Source organism: Myotis brandtii, unplaced genomic scaffold (genome assembly GCF_000412655.1).
Source record: "Myotis brandtii unplaced genomic scaffold, ASM41265v1 scaffold123, whole genome shotgun sequence".
NCBI classification, from domain to species: Eukaryota; Metazoa; Chordata; class Mammalia; order Chiroptera; family Vespertilionidae; genus Myotis; species Myotis brandtii.
The window spans coordinates 14,213,498-14,230,475 of record NW_005354291.1 but is presented as its reverse complement, the minus strand read 5'-3'; the positions used below and the strand labels follow the sequence as shown (position 1 = coordinate 14,230,475).

The following is a 16,978-nucleotide window of genomic DNA, read 5'->3' as shown; positions in this document are numbered from 1 at the left end:
TACGTGTTGAAAATTGGACTCCAAAGGCTTTTGCTCTCATATCATCTTTACAAACATTTTTGAGTCTTGGCCAGTGTAGTTCAGTTGTTTAGCATCATCCATACACCAAAAAAAGGTTTGATTCCAGGTCGGGGCACATACTCAGGCTTCAAATCCACAGTTGGGGTGCCCTCTCTCTCTCTCTCTAAATCAATAAAAACATATATATATATAATTTTTTTAAACAACATTTTGCCTGGCTCAGTGGTTGAGCATCGACCTGTGAACCAGGAGGTTGTGGTTCAATTCCTGGTCAGGGCACATGCCCAGGTTGCAGGCTCGATCCCCAGTGGGGAGGCATGCAGGAGGCAGCCAATCAATGATTCTCTCTCATCATTGATGTTTCTATCTCTCTCTCTCTCTCCCTTACTCTCTGAAATCAATAAAAATTTATTTTAAAAAGTTAGGTAAATGAACTCAGGAACTTCCTATTTTCTTCTTGCATCTCCTAGCTACATGCATCAAGCTTTGGGAGCAGTAGAAGCCATTAGAAAGTTTTAATTAGAGGAGAAGCCTCACCAGGTCTATGATCTACAGGCATAGGTGACTAGCAAAGTTACAGAGAAAGAGTAGGCTAGAAAGGGAAGACTAGTGGAAAAAAGATAGGAGCCAAGCTAGAGCAGCAGGAGGAGAGAGGGGAAGGAATGGATTTGAGGGACATTTTGTAGATACACGTCATGGAAGTTTGGATGTGGTAGGAGTGGGGAAGACACCTAGAGGTGGGTAGAAAGATGAGATAATACCCTTCCCAGAGCACGGAAAGAAGAGGGCAGGGATAAAATATCATGAGTTCAATTTTGGGTGATATTGAGCTTTCACCCCTGTGTGGTATAAAGGTGACATTCCACAGTTTTGGAAGTAAAAATCTAGACAAACTGAAACAAAGCCAATTCTTTCCAAGTCTTATTTTTCAGTCCTCTTGTGTCTAGGTTCCTTGCTTTTTGGGAAGTCATCAATTTCTTTGAGACTCTGAAGAAAGCTACTGATTGTCTCCACTTCATAAAAATGATGTGCATACCCCAACATAAAATTGTGCATGTGCTTTATAGGGTCACCAACCCCCACAAGTCCATGCAGGACTCCAGATTGAAACCCTGCCCTAATTGGCTCTAAACCTGCCCTAGTTCCCTGTCTAGGAGCCATTCATCTGAGTCAGAGATCATTTGCTAAATATAACTCACTTCCTTTTTTTAGAAATCCTGATGACTTATGGTCAAATGCTTATGTCCATCATGCTGATTGAAGAATTGTAATTTTAATGCTGGGTGAGAGCTAGGGAGAATGGAGAAAAAGAGGTCAACCTGAAGCTTTGTGATTCCTCAGGGTGTGGATTCAGACAGCTCATACAGGATGGGTTGCAATGGCATACACAGTGCCACCTGCAAATAATGGTTCTGATTGAACCAGAATCTAGTAAGATGTGTAGAAAAACAAGTAGAATGACACCATAAGAAAGCAATCAGCCAAATTCAGAATGTGGGCTATTCTACAGAACAAATGACCTAGTTGCCCTAACCGATGAATAGCATGAAAAATTAAAAGGGACTGCTACAGGATAAAAGAGACTTAAGACATGGTAGCAACCAAATGCAATAGGCTATTTGTGGAGTGGACAATCTGAGAGATTAGAATACACTCTTATGTACTGAATGGTATTGAAAGTAATTTAGCTAGCTGTAATAATGGTGGTTATATAAGTAGAACATATTCTTCAATTAATGATGACACAGATGTGTTTGTGAGTGTGAGGACACAATATCTGGGATTTGCTTTGAAATAATCCAGAAAAAAGAGGGGGTGAGAAATGAAACACATTTGGCAAAATGTTGGTAATTGTTGAAACTGGATGATGGAGCTATGGGGCTTCATTATACTCCACTTTCTTGTAAATTACCCCCCTCCCCGCCCAAAAAAAGAAAGGGTCCAGGAGCTTTCCAGTCCTCCTGAATCAATCCTCTATGGGTACCTTTGCCTTAGGTAGAAGAATGTATCCTTTTATAATTGCCCAGGACACGGATGCTGCCATCACAGCCACAAGTCATCTCTTCCAAGGTCTGACCCAGGAAATCTACACCAGTTTTCCTTCCTCTCCTCCTCTTTCTCTTTCCTTCCTGTCTCTCTGCTCCTCCCTCTGGTTTTCTCTTTCTGCACATTATTAAGGCTTAGAGCAGGAACCCTGGGAGGAGCACAGGGCCCTAGCACCTCCTGGGAACTGGCACTGGCAGGCCTTTCCCACTCTCATCCGGGCCCTGGAGTCCTCTGGTAAACCGGATGTCTTACCCTCACACAGTTACTATTTTTGCAAAGTCCTCTTATTATGCATGAGTGAGAGATGTATCCCCTGCCCAGGTATTCCTTGAAATAAAGATTTTTGGGAAGTGTGGTCTTAATATTTGGGCCTTTTCCTTTCATCATATATAAACAGAAAACATCAAAATTCACTCTTAAATAATTTATCTTTTAATATTGACATTTGTGAAAAGTTACAATTATTTAGGAAACTTTTAATAAACCCAACAGAGTAAACAGAAATCTACTTAAACAACTAAATGTGCAAATGTTTTTATAACAAGTATAAATAATTTCATGTTTTCACATTAAGAATGAGAATATCAATACACAAAATATTAATATATCAACCTTAAAAGGAATAGATGAAAACACTGAAGACTATGGAGCACTTTGGGCAGACCAAAAAAAATGGCGCCTTTAACTCTGGGGACAATGTGTTTCCCCTGCCATTTTTTCTAGAACAAGTATGACAGTGACACAAAAGCACATACAGAAACCACAGGCTGAGGATAGACAGTTCCTCATACTCACAGACAGGAGGTCACTGCCCTGTGCCCCGGGAAGGCATTCACACAGCAAATAAAACCATCACTTAAGGCCACGTCTTCCCTGTGACCTTCTCCAATCTCATCCCTGTTCCTTTCCAAATTTATCTCTAAGGAGGTAGAATAGTCAGAGACAATTCTATATTGTGGCTGGGAAGTGGCTCTGGCCAAAGTTTCATGAAGAAGAAGCATGAGATTTTAATAAATTGACTACTGATGCAATTCCTTCTTTCCTCAGGAAGACAACGGAAGTGCATCAGAGCGGCCAACGCCCCCGCTGCAGTCAGGAACTTGCCTGGCTCCAGAACATGACCCACAGCAAATATGTTATTTCAGAAGACAGCAGGGCATTTTCCCCAGAGCAGAAGAGACAACTTCATTTAAATAACCTTAAAGTTTGCAATAAAATAAATAAAGTAAACTCCAGACATAGGGCCTTTGACAAGGCAGCGGGTTGAGTTCATGAAAGCTGTACGTACATGCGGTGGCCCAACAACAACCAGAAAATAGGTTATTATTGTTCAGTCTTCTTATTCCAGGGCAGCATTTCAACACAATAAAAAAAAAAATCCCTCATACACAAGGGTGCATTATATGTCCACATTTTTATACACACCTCAGTTCAAGATAGCCTGTATAGAAGCGAAGACCGTGATAACCAAGAGGCACACGTCTTCCCACTAAGATATTCTGATTTTTACAAGGTGCATATTGTAAAGAGCAGCTGAATGCTTTGCAGTATGAACTTTGTCTCAGCAGCCTCAGAATCACAGTCTGAGAGAAAGGAGTGAGGCAGGGAGGGAAAAGCCACCAACTACTGACACTGGGGATGTCCGTTTTCCCTGAGCTTCCCAACCTTCTCACAGAGGCCTGTGGGCGGCGAGGACTCAGCTTCCCACCTCTGAGCAGTGCCGATGGAGGCAGGTGGAGTGGCTCTGACCGTGTCTTGTCTCTTTTCTTGAAAGATGACAAAGCAGTCCTGGCACGCATTCCAAGTCCGTCAAGTTCCTGGCCTCTGCTTGTAGGAGAGGAGGAGGAGCCCCAGACGGAATCCGACACCATCTGCTCCAAGGCCACCTGGGACTGTTCCTTGGTTACCAAATTCAAGGCCATGACCAAGAGCTTATCTTTCCTCTCCTGCTCAAAGACAACCTTGAGCCTCTGAGGCCCGGACTGACTCCAGTGGCACCAGAGTGTTTAGAGGATAGCACCATGTTGGCTAATGGCTGGGGCTCACCTGATCGCCTTAGCTGTACATCTGCTTGAACTGAAAGCACTCGTTACAGTAGCCATTGCACTTGGCGTTGCCAAAGTGATCACAGGCAGGGGCCCGGCAGCGCTGTTTGGGGGGCTCTTCGGGAACGGGCTCACCCCGGCCCACCCGCTGGCCGAGGTGCTGGCACTCCATGCAGAGTTCCTCGTTGCGACAGGCCAGGATGTTCTTGCAGGAGGCCCGGGCGCACTTGGGCCTGGAGGCACTCTGTGTGGTTCGAGGCACGTCTCTGCGCTGGCTCGTTCTCTGGGGGGGAAGAGCAGAGGGAACTGTGGGTCACACTTCTCAGGGAGAGACCGGGGGTCTTAGAGGACAGTGTGATGCGACCAGGCTCTGGGGGCGAAGAGCATCTGCCGGAGCGATGAAGCAGAGGTCCACGTGCAGCCTGTGAGCAGCAGCCCTCCCAGCACTCTCCCCTCAGCCCCACCAAAGCAGACCTGGCCCCGGGATGCTGATGGAGCCCCCAATCCTAACCCGCAGGCCCGCAAATGCTGGCCAGTTGGCTGCTGTTTAGACCAAATCAACTGCCATTGTTTATTTAGACAGATTCCTACCGTTCTGTAAACAGCAGGAGAAGCATCTATCAAAGTTTGCTTTTCTCATATGCCACCCAGGAGGCACCTGGGTGCTCTGCCTCCTCCCGTCTCCTCTTGGTAAAGGATTATTTCAGAAAATCTGCTGACCACTTAGGTGTTTGTGTTTCTACTATAACTCCAAGAGCTCTCTGACAGCCACCTGGCTTTGGGAGGCGTTAAGAGGTTTTATTCTATGGCTAATCTTACTTGTTTTTTGAAATGAATTCTAAGGTATACGTAGGCCAGGGAAATCATAGTAGTTGCTCCAGCTAAGAGAGAAGGGTATATCTCAAAATGTCTTACCAGCTGCTCTTCAGTCCTTTTTGCTTCATGAAATCTCTGACTTTGAGCTTCAATGAAACACTTCTGACAGTATCCTTCAAACACGGTGCTTCCCAGGGTGCCACATTCCCGCCCCAGGCAGGGGACTGCGTTCTGGAACCTGGAGCCTGTGGGACTTGCTTTCCCTGAGGCAGCAACAAAATCTGGAAGAGAGTTGATACCAGTTAGTACCACATATGGGCCACCAAGCAGAGAGAAACGATGACTTGAGCGAAAGAAACAGGCTCCAAATACAGATTAGGCCAGACTCCGATATTTACACAAGAGCAGCCTTCTATAAATTCAACAAACTTTTTAAAAAGTGATAACGCTGTCACTGAAACATCGTTGACTTTACAAATCCCTCACTTTGAACTTGCCCACTGGTCAGGCACAGTAACAGAACAGAGACACATTCATTGCCCATCCTTCTTTCCACTAGTAATTAGAGATTTCTAAAACAGCAGATGGTTTCTTACAATGTCAGCAGAGACATCCCTATCTCCAGCTGCTACTCTTCAGATTTTGAGTTTCCTCTGTTATACCCAAGTTTCAAGAAAAGCCTAGTTTAAACTCTACCTTATAAACACAACACCGAACAACCTGTGAAAACGAATTCTATAAACTCTACCGACAGGATGCACTTGGGACACGGTGTTCCGTGCCCTTTGCTTCCGTGTGTGACTGGCAGAGCCAGTGTGGCTGTCTCTCTGTGTAACATTCTACCCCACTGCCCAGAGGGCCTCCTTTCTTGAAGTTTGAGAACAAAACCCTTCAACGTAGGGGCTTCAAAACAGGGGCTAGAAGACCCAGCATTTCACTCACGTTTATTTTCTCTGTACTCGATGAAACACAGCGTGCAAAAGCCCTGGTTTTCGGGAGTCCCAAAATACATGCAGCCAGCTTTCCTGCACTTGCTGGTCCCCGTCCTGTCCCCAGGAGTGCGTGTGGCCTGAGAAGAGCAGCCAGAGGGGGCCTCGTTCCCAGCTCTGTGGCAAGAATGGGGGGAGAGACTCTGGATGAGCTGTGCGGGGTCGGACTTGGACCTCTGATGACAGGAAGGAGGGATGCTGGAGCTGAGGTTTGAGACGGGCTCTGCCGTAGTCCTTTTGAAGCAAGTGCTGCAGATCCCATTAAATGTCCTGGTGACGTCCTGGAGGCAGGCTCGGCACTTACCAGGATCTAAACGCCTCGTGTTGTCCGAGGTGTGGCCTGCATTAAGTTGCCGGGCATTGTGGCAACGCTCACAGAATCCGTTGTGCTGCACGTTCAGCGTGAAAGGGCAGCCGGGGCTCCTGCACTTCATGGCCGTGGTCTCGCTGAACAGGAAGAGGCTGGGTGCTGTCGGAGGGGCCGAATGAGGCCCCCCAGCTGGCTCCTCAGGGCCCCAGGCCGTGGGCTCGTAGGCCTCGCCCCGAGAGGCTCCAAGCACCACGTCCGGGCCTGCCTTGGGGTTCAGCTTGGGGGATTTGTTCTGGTTCTTTTGCCGCCTCTCTGCGCATTCATGGCATAGAGGCTGGGTGTTCACGGACATGAAGAAAGGACAGTTGGGTGTTTCACATTTTACATCCATGAGAGAAAGCTGGGGCATGGAAGGCTCCAACGCGTGCTGGGCGTGCAGCTCTCTCCGCCCCTGCTCCGTGTTCTCCTGCCACTTCTTGTACTCGTGCTGGACAAGTTCAAAGTAATCATCGACCAGATTTATTTCCTTTGGTAAGTTAGCTTCATCCAACCTAAAGACCAAAAGGAAAAATATGAGACTTCATACACATGCAGACACACACACACACACACACACACACAATTGTACGGCAACAGTTCACCAGAGCAAACTTAGAATGTGGATTCTAGAACCAGTCATTGAGATGCAAGCCTATCGTGAAGACTTTGCACATTACACCGTCCAACATTACACAGTCCAATACTTCATGATTTCAGGAATCACCGTCTTCTTGAGTCAATGTATCCAGAATTGTGGATAACTCTAAAGAAAGGGCTACGCCAGGGCTGCCGCTACACCTTAATGGCTATGCCTCTTCTAAAAAGTCACTTTTACTTTCTAACATCTCAGAGACCAAATTTCTAGTAAACGATTACTCAGGTGTTCTTTTGGGACTGGTCTACTTTATGATACAAATGACTTGGGCACGTTGTGTTCTGTACTTTGCTGTTATTAATTTTAAACTAGTGCCTGGTCTCTGCTAGAATGAATGGCCATGAGCAGTACCCAGAGGCAGACAAACCCCTCGGCATTATTTATGACTCTCTGTAATTTGTTACTCTCCACTTTGGGAAACACATTCTCTTGGGTCATTGGAGGTCAACTCTTGTGCATTTCAGTTCTAAGAAACAGGCACCACTTTGAGATAAAGCCAGCGTTTGGCATTTAGATACCTGTACCGTGTGCACTCGGAGTGTCTCCTCCCTTTTCCTTGTGGTGAAATCACGTGGCTGCTACACAAACACATTCTACTACTCAGTCTGAGTCTGGTGTGTCTGTCCTTACCAAGAAGCCAAGAAAAAAAAGGCTCTTGTTTCTAAGAATTTTCACTTGTCTAGTACTAGAGAAATGAAGAAAAACAAGTATCCGTGATGTCAACAAACTTTTTTAAAAGCCACAATTCTGACTCTCAGCATCCATATGTGTAGGAAAATCACTAGAGGCAAATTTCTTGTTCTCATTTGAAACCAGTTAGTAATGCCTCGGGTGAGCCTCTCTGACTCTGGCAAGCCTCTGAGTTTGTTTCACACTGGAGCAAACTGCATTCAAAAACATTACTGTTGAGCTTTGGGGTGGCAGCAGCTTACGTGGCTGAATGACAAACAGTTGAAGAGGACAGAGGTTAGAGGTAGAGATAAAGCACTTACTTTGCAGCATTAATCAAGTGGGTGGTGCCATGGTCCCAGCCTTGCACTGGGATTTCTATCACCATCAAGTACTCTTTCAAAAGCTTCTCCTTCATCTCGTTTTCAGGATCTGTCAAAAAGTGAACTTTCAAGTCTTCAAATCTTCCTCGCTCTCTGTTAACAAGTGGAACGGCTCGGATTTCTGAGGGGAAAAATAACACATAAGTCAAATATAATTCTGCTAAATGAGATGTGTGAGGCTATGCACATAATGATTAAAATTTGAAAATGCAGAAAGGGCACTATCACAGAGTGGAAAACTATTATCAAGCCAAAAACTCAAATGGGGAAACAAACTCCGCTAAACTCTAATATAAAATGCATTGTTTCCAGGAAGCTCACAGAATATAAAGCAGCGTGGAGGCAGCAGATCTGGCTGCTTAAATTCCCACACTGCACAATCAGACTGACCTGAGTTCGAATCCTGACTCTGCCACTATCAAATTCTGTGACATTAGGCAAGTTATTTACCCTCTCTGAGCGTCAAGTGCCTCAATTGTAAAATAAGGCTACCAATGCTTACAACCCATAGAGATGCTGTGAGGATAAAATGAAATAAAGTAATATGCCTAAAGCACTTACAAAGTGTCTAGTGCACATTAAGCTATTATACTAACCGCTAACCTGATAGACATTTACCGGCTCCATGCCAGGCACTGGATAAAGGGATCTGTGTGCCTTAATTGGTCACTTATTAATAGAATGATAGTAGTAAGATATATACATGTATCTCCTACTTGCAACTAACATACTGAAAGTAATTCTGAAGCCATACACAAAAGGGAAGGGAGTATCATGATTACTGCTATTGCATTACTGTTGGAAACCAAGCCAATGACAGCGTACTGTATTTAAATAAGAATAATACACTTCCATGAGACTAACTCAATAAGGCGCAAAAGAGCAAACCCTGACATTCAGTGGGAACAGGGTGTACCGCTATCTACCAGCAGTTACAAACGTGAATGAATGCTCAGGTTTCTCACCAGGCCCACTGTCCTTCAGGGTCACCAGGGGTACAAAGTGTTGGCTGTCGTAGCCGAGAACAATGGGGTATCTGTAGCATTCCTGGGCGGGCCAATGGAGAGGCAAATAAATTCCGCCCACCTTCAAAGGAGCGAAATTGGAACCTGATTCCAAACTTCTCAGCATTTTGTCTGTAGAAAGAAAAAGAAAAAATAAGGCCCTCAGGTGACTTTCATCAAATTCCATTTAGCCACGGTTGCCTGTAACTTTGGCAGCGTAGGTTTTTTTCCCTAAGAGTAAAAGCATTAAAACTGAAAAGCACTTGCATACAAATAAGCGACCTGTAGGTAACTCACCTGCAATGACGATGATCGGCCTTCTGAGGATGTTGCAAAGGACAAAGATGTGTACTTCTTCCAGTGAATTATACGGAAGGCCACTCCGGGCCCCTGGTGTGTCGGTGGATGCCATTTTGATAAGGTTGTCCCATTCATCAGTCCAATTCTGAAGGGAGAGGGGTAAGGAGGGGAACAATGTTTGAATGTACTCTGCATTAAAAAATCATTCTGACACACTCTGTGGTTATTCATTTATATAACTCGGCTTGCTTTTCCCCTTTCTGGAAATCAGCATTCAAATGATCACCCTTTTTTCCCCCATTTTGGTTTTCTTCCCTTACTATTTTCCATTACAAGGCAAACTCAGAAGCGAGGGAGGATGACGGGGACATCACCTGCTTTCAAAAAATCCCTGATGAGGCATAACACTGAAGCCCCTCATCCAAATGTACACAAAAATTCCAAACTTGTGACTGAGAATGGCGAGGTCTGAGTTTGACTGGCGGGCTCAGTAAAGCATGCAAAGGACAATCAAACTGAAAAACAACCACAATGCCACCGGGAAGGCCAGGGATCAGAATGATCAAGCTAAAGTGAAAAGACACACAGCTGGGAATCTGCTACCCTGGAGTCTCCCAACGGTGACAAAATCCTCAGTTCACCCACAGGAGGTTTCCATGGACGATGTTTTGCTTAGCCAAGCTCATGTGACCTAGTAAATCATACGCTTCTGAGAGCAGGGGCTGGCCTAAGGTACTCTCCCCCCCCCCGCCCCCGCAGGGAGTTCTGTCAATGGATGCTGAGTGGGGGAACAAAACATACCCGGGTGTCGTAGCAAAGCCCCGTTTCCACAAACTCCTGAGATTTCAGAGACTCCAGCTGCCAGCGGAATTTAAAGTTGCGTGTGTCTGTCTCCTTGAGAGTGCTGAAGAGTAACTTCCTCAGGACCAAGTCCGTGTCCTGAACACCCCACATGTACTGAGAAGCAGCATGCATGAGGCAGTTTCCATCACCTGAAGACATAAGAGAAGCAAATCAAGCAATCCACATACAAACCCAGCAAAGCATCTCAGAATAAAGGAGTGCTCATGCTATCCTGGGAGACCCCCTGGGGCATGCAGAAATGCAAATGGTTGATTACATTTCACAGATGGTGGGGGGGGGGGGAGAGATCCTTATTTTTTATGACTGATACCAAAGGAGCAAAAGGACCCAGGGACAGGTAATCACTGGACCTTTGTCCAGCTCAGCTCTGCCCTAACTCATTTAGGTGACTTGGGGGGAAATCCCTTAATCTTTCTGAGTCCTTTTCCTCTTTGTGAAATGAGGGCATTGGATTATGATCTCTCAAGTCTGTTCCTTTTCTAATATTCCTTGATGTTCTGGCTAAGACACTGGCAATACTGCCTTCTGACTCTAGCAGAGTAGACCCAGGGCAACGTGCACCAACCAGGAAGCCACTTGTCTCCATTCACTAGACAGGGACGGTCTGGCTATGACTCAGTGGTAAATGACTTGACCATTCCACTGCAGGCTTTGGGGCCTGGGAGTTTCCTCTCCTGGTTTGTAAAGTGGGATTGAGAACACAACCATCTACTGTCACTGGTAATTATTTCATCTACGTTTAAATGCCTTATGTGAACATGCTTGTTAGAAATTGCAGTCCTTTTGAAAAGTTAAAGGGTGCTTGGATGCCTACATTTTGAAAATAATAATAATTTAGGGCTGGCATTTTAAGAATTTTGAGCAAAAAATAGATCTAGTTGTATTCCATTAATTTGTTACTTTTATAGGCTAAAATCCACAATTTAAGAGACTGCATTTTCCCCAACCTCCAAATAATAAACATTTTGGGAGACTGTTTGATAATAATAATAATAATAATAAATAAATTTATTCCTTAATCTCTTTGGAAAGTGCACAATTGTTTTTAAAAAGAAAAGTTCAACTCTTTTCTTTGTATAAGTAGGGCAATAAAGCTCTTTGACATTTTATCAAATTGTGATTATAGTCAAACTGTAAAACAACAACAACAACAACACCCCTGAAATACATATCCACAGCCAGTATCCCTTCAATTTACACACTTAGAAAAACTAACTACATAAGTATTCAAACAAATGAACGAACAAGATCATTTGTGTCTTGGCAGAAGTGTGGCAACGACTGCATTCTGTTGAAATTTCCCCTTTGCAAAATCTAGAGCAAAGATAAGGCCTTTTTTTTTCTTCTTGTTGTGCTAACTTTCAGTTCTTTATTGAGATGCACCAGTATAAAATTCCCTAAGTAACATCTGGAATTCCCCAGTGCTAAGTTATTTGACTAGCAATTGAGCAACAGCTATTGTACTTTTTGTTCTGGTGTGTAGACATTTAAACTGCGAAGTGCACCCTGGACTTTCCAAGTGGGTGTGGTCAGGGTGAGCTGGAATAGGGCTACTCATTATACAAGTGAAATCGCTGCAGCCAATAGACGCTGGAATTTTTCACATGAAGTTTCAACTTTATGCCACCTACTCCCTTCCTCATTCACCACAGTCTCATATCCTCAAATGCAAACTTGTGAATAACCCCCTCCCCAGACCATTGACTTTGTAGAACCCACCTATAGGGGGAAAGGCTTTTTTTAAAAGGTGCTAATAAAAATCAGAGAGGAAAAGTCATTTGCTTCCCCCATCCCCTAAATATTTTCCTTTTCCAGAATTTTAAGACATTTTCTTGAAATTAGAAAATAAAAGGATTCTGAGCCTAAAAATCCCTGTTTCCAGAAAATGTTACCAAAATGCACTGGCTTTTGTAGTTCTCTTGTAGGGTGAATCATCATTGATTTAAATGACAAATCTTTGCCAAACAAATGTTTACTCTTTATATTCCATTATTTTCTTAAGGAAATAGAGCCAGTTAAACCTAAAATGTCAGTTAATGAAACTAAGGTTTTCCTCTTTCTGCCACATTTCTAATTTTGCAGAATCTCTGTTTCCAACTCTCCCCAAATTGACTCCATCTATTTTTTTTGTACAAAAAGGGGAGAGAGTTAAAACCACAAGCTGTCAGGAATATAAACCCCTTGATGATGACTTAACATAATTACCTACTTCTATGCATCACTTGATTTAATGCCAAGAACAATGGTAACACTAGCAATCCCCAGTTTTTTTCTGTGTTTCTAAGAATCTATGCTTCAAAAATATAAGCAAGATGTTGAGATGATGTACAAGACCCTCCAGAAGCAAAGCAAAAAAACCCCACAACCTCAGTCACACCAAGTTACCAAGTCAAAAATGGCCAAAGTTAATGTATCAATTAAATCACTTAAGTTAATGTTCTTATCCTCTCATTGTCCACCAGGATTCTGCACGTGGATGAATGTATTATTTAATTGGGATGGTTTAAGACAGTCACTGATCTAAGGATCTGAGATTCCTGCCCTTACCTAAACTATAAACATTCAATTGATCTTGGGCCGTTTACTTGCTTAGTGTAATAATTAGCTACATCTATAAAATGGAATTTTGTATCTGCATGAAACAGTGTGGTTGGATGTCTCTAGGATGTGCACACTCTTGCTCAAAGGAAATAATTAAAAAATCAAACAGTAAAGCTCAGAGCATGAAACAGCTACTAATGGTAAAGGGCCATTGTGCAGATGGGCACAGACTGTCAGAAATTCAGTACTATCCCTAAAAATAATGAAGTAGAGGTCTAAACCCAGTGTTAAAAATCTCAAATACCTTTCTAGTTCATATCAAGGGGCGATAAGCAACAGAACCTAGCTAAGGGAAGAGCAGGCAACAGGAGCCCCTCAACAGCCATTCATTGTTTAACCCATAAAAGGCCATCAGGCCAAGAAGTGTAAGACCATCATCACAAACGTTCTCTAATGACAGTGGGAAACAATAGTAATACCAGTTTTCACACCATGCTTTCCTCTTAAATGAGAGCCTTTTAATACTTCCATTACTGGCCAGGGAGGTGAATTTTACAGATGATTAAACAGTCACAAAAATTAGATGCATAAGTCACCTAACAAGGGCCTGGTGTTTAGAAATGCATTCCCCAAGCCTTAATGCACTCTGCTCTCTAATATACACAACTAGAAAATATCCTTAATAAAAATATTCACAAAACAAGCTTGCTTTCATCACATGCCCCCACAGAGTTTCTATACTGAGGTGTCAAAGGCCTCAAGAGATTTGTGTTTGGGCTAGTGCTATTAAAATGTAATGAATGGGGACCCAGGACTGTGGAAGCCACACACACACACACACACCAGACAAAAGCATGTCTTACCATTTGTCTTCAAAGCCACAAGTTTTCTGACTTCTCGACACCAGTTGAGCTTCTTTTGACTTTCCAGGGAGGCCTGGATGGTTCTGTCTATGAGAGCTTTGTGGATGATCTCCCGAAATTGTGGGCAAAACTGGCAAGTTCTAAACATTTCCAGCGTGTACCGGTGCATGGATTTTAAATGATGAATGATTCCATTGGTAGGTTTAAATATATCTTCTGGAGTTCTCTCTCTGATCTTCACAGCTTTCCGCATATTGCTCAAATACAAAGCCTGAGGAAGGAGTTGTTCAGCCATCATGTTCTTCCACAACACCTGAAGAGGAGAAAAAAACCCATTCCGTTAGCCCGGCTTTGATACTATTCCTATATACCTGCCCTCAGGAAACCCCAGCGTTTGATCTTGTCATTACCCTAATCTGTAGGCAAAAGATCTTAGTCACCTCTACTCCCAGGATACTAGCTGGCCTCAAAGATTAACTCACACTGGACTGTTTTAAATTACATCACTTTTAAAGATTAGTCTAAACAAGAGAAGGAAGGCGGAGAGTGGGTACTGAGGAGGAGGAGGTGGAGGAGGAGGAGGAGGGGAATAACCCTGTATTGGAAAGACAGTAAATATTTTGTGAAAAATCCTGCAATTTTATGCTCTCCCCTAGGCATCTGACTGGAGTTTCCTCTTTAGCCCCAAAGAGAAATATTCACAAAGAGTTTTATTTATACATTTATTATAATGTTTATAGAGTTAAAACTGAATGTTGTATAAGCAACAAAAAAAAGCCTATGTCCAGCAAGATGCTTTGTAATTTTAAGAGCAAATGATCCGCAAGCAGTCTTTCCAAACCTGATTACTGAACTTTAAACATCAGAATAAGCAATGAAATAATAGCAATAATAGGATAATAAATTCTACACTTCCAAGAGAAGACACTGGAGCTCAATTACTTCAATGCAACTGCCAACCAAATTCTATTCTTTTCCTCCAGGTACCAACACTCAGATGCATTTCCCACTCTGTCTTCACTCTAAAATCTTCAAACCTAATCAACAGGTGGAAGGAAACGAACAGCTGGAAGAGGATGAGGGAAGAAATTTCAGCCAGGTGGCCACTCAGGACCTATGAAAGAGGAGGGGGGCAATACCCAGCATCCACAACCCATGCCAACAGTGTGCAATGATGTGAAGGGACGCAAGTGGGATCTTGCAGCGTGGAGAGCTAGCTCTCACTCACTGGCCCTTAGTAGGGTGCCTCTAATTTCCAAGAGGAAGACAAAGATGGTTTCAGAGAATGAAGATATTCCCTGGAAAGTTTCATAGTGATTGTGAATCCTACTCCTGCATCAGACTATTTGCCAGGCCTCTAGTTGAGAAAAAAAGTAAATCAATGTAAGAGGGAGAAGAAACCTAGATATTAAGGAAGCCACTCCTGGGAAGCCATTGATAAGGCCTTCTAAATTCTGTTGCCCATTCAAAAAAGAGATTTGGATTAGATGACCCCAAGGTTGCTCCTGGGGAGTTTTCTGGTGGTAGTTTTGCATCAGAATTCCTAATCTGATTGCCAGATGAGGCCATTAGCTGGGTCAGATAGTGATCTGTCCTCTGATGCCAACCATTCTCTGCAGGTAGAAGTGGGCAGCATTATAGCAGGACTACAGACACAACAAAGGTACACAAACATCACAAAGACTTCCCCTTTGTGGCATGGCAAAAGTCTCTTTTAAGATGTCATTTACTCATCTGTCCATCACTCAACAAGCACTGTCCTCCCATCTGCTAAAGGTTGTAGTTGATGCTGGGGTTAAAAATCAAAGACAACCTTACTCCCCCTCTTGAAATCACATGACCACCTTAGTCTGCAGCGAAGGCAACAGAAGCACAGGTCCTGCTCAGGTCCGTCACTATCCAGGGGCAGAACTTTGCCTAGAAGCCAGGTCTTTCAACACCTGCCCCTTGCTATTCTCACGCCATCATACCTGTGATGGCAATGCCTGCTGCTCTGGATGGAAATGAACAGGCAATAGGACGATTTTAAACAAGCTAGGTGGAGCCCCTTTTTGCTTTTCTGACTCTTCTATTATTTTCTTCTGAACCTAAAGCTCTTGCAAATAGTGAGAGCTGTAAAGCATATGCAAGACATGCAAATGTCAATCTTGGCTAGCCCAGTGCCATCTCATTCATAGGTTTAGTCTTGCACAGCCCGCAGAATTGCCCCCTTAAATCAAAACCCACTGTCCAAGTTCCCAGTATGTGGACGTCTCCACACTTAGGATCAAAGAATACATTTTTCTGACCTATGACTATACTGTCCTCATAGGCAAAGACACACAATATTACCCTTAACATTTCTTTTACGTTTCTATTATCTCACCTTTTATCAACAAATACCTCATGGAAATTTTGGAAAGTACCCCTCCAAATATTCAAAAAATTGTACAAAGAATTGCAAGAATGAAAGGAGCACCTTAGATGACAAGAAAGGAGCCGTGACTGATTGCTCAATACCCTGGGCCATGAGGGCTCAATGAATGAACAGTGGTTCTCCCAAAATGCTGCCCCAGACACTTGACCAGGCCGGCTTTCCAAGGCAGAGAGAACTGAAAACAAAGCGGTCTCCCAGAGAGCCGAGCTCCTTCCTTACTTAATACCACTGCTTTCCTGAGAGGCCAGGTGGCAGGATGTAGAACGACCCCGGTTGACAAAGACTGTCTGACTGTGGGGTAGAGGCTGGGGCAGGGGCCTGCAGATCTTTCTAAACTGGAGCCCCCCAAAAGCAGGCCAAAGACCCACGTCTACATGCACACCTGACTTACAATGATGCCATTGAAAATGATGGACCCGTCTCGCGACCTCCGACTGACTCCCTTGCACAGAACTCTCTGGAGTGGTTAGCTGACCTCTGCACAATCTGGAAAGAAGCCGCAGCATTCTGCAAGGTCTACGTGGCCACGGGCATGCAGCCCTTGGTTCCAAAAAAAAAAAAAAAAAAAAAAAAAAAGACACGAAAAAGAGCAAAGCAACAACGACCACCCGACCAAGCGGCTTCAGGGGCGACTCTCCATCAGTCAGCTGCAGTTTAAGTTCTCTGCATAATCTGAAAGGCACAGCTGGCTGGAGGAATCCAGGGCTGTCACCCCAACATCTGGCGCGGTGACCTCAACTCGCAGCATTTCAAACCCTACCGTGGGCACACACTGCCCTCCAGGACCGCTGCAAAACCAGCGCCAGGTCGACCGGGTCCAGCCCGCGAGTCGCTGCCAAATGCGCACCCACAGCCCTGGCCCGGAGAAAGAAGCCGGGGCAGACAGCACGGAGACGTGGCGATTACCTCTCCAGGGCCGCGCGATCCTCTCCCGAAGTCCCAAGTCCAGGTCAGGGCAGGCGAAGGCCGCAGGCAAGGGTCGGGGCCAGGCGGAGGCGGCGCCCCATGGACAGACAG

The 16,978-nt window shown here is 44.3% G+C and overlaps 1 protein-coding gene across 1 annotated transcript; it reads right to left on the bottom strand.

Annotated features, from left to right (window-relative positions):
• Positions 1-2,476: 2,476 nt before the first annotated feature.
• Positions 2,477-16,972, bottom strand: TNFAIP3 (tumor necrosis factor, alpha-induced protein 3). Its single transcript, XM_005859061.2, has 9 exons — positions 16,868-16,972; positions 13,546-13,858; positions 10,079-10,269; positions 9,275-9,422; positions 8,939-9,109; positions 7,914-8,094; positions 5,871-6,778; positions 5,028-5,209; positions 2,477-4,395 (listed from the first exon to the last, which is right to left on the bottom strand). The coding sequence occupies exons 2-9, from the start codon at positions 13,841-13,843 to the stop codon at positions 4,123-4,125; spliced, it is 2,352 nt and encodes a 783-aa protein (XP_005859123.1). The 5' UTR covers positions 13,844-13,858; positions 16,868-16,972; the 3' UTR covers positions 2,477-4,122.
• Between the last annotated feature and the right edge of the window lie 6 nt (positions 16,973-16,978).

What these genes read in the sequence shown, in the direction of transcription:
- TNFAIP3 (XM_005859061.2), bottom strand. Translation starts at nt 13,843, where the DNA reads ATGATGGCTGAACAACTCCTTCCTCAGGCTTTGTATTTGAGCAATATG. An exon ending in GCCGATCATCGTCATTGCAG is followed by an intron (nt 9,110 to 9,274) that starts GTGAGTTACCTA and finishes TTCTTTCTACAG; the next exon opens with ACAAAATGCTGAGAAGTTTG. An exon ending in CGAGTACAGAGAAAATAAAC is followed by an intron (nt 5,210 to 5,870) that starts GTGAGTGAAATG and finishes ACTCTCTTCCAG; the next exon opens with ATTTTGTTGCTGCCTCAGGG.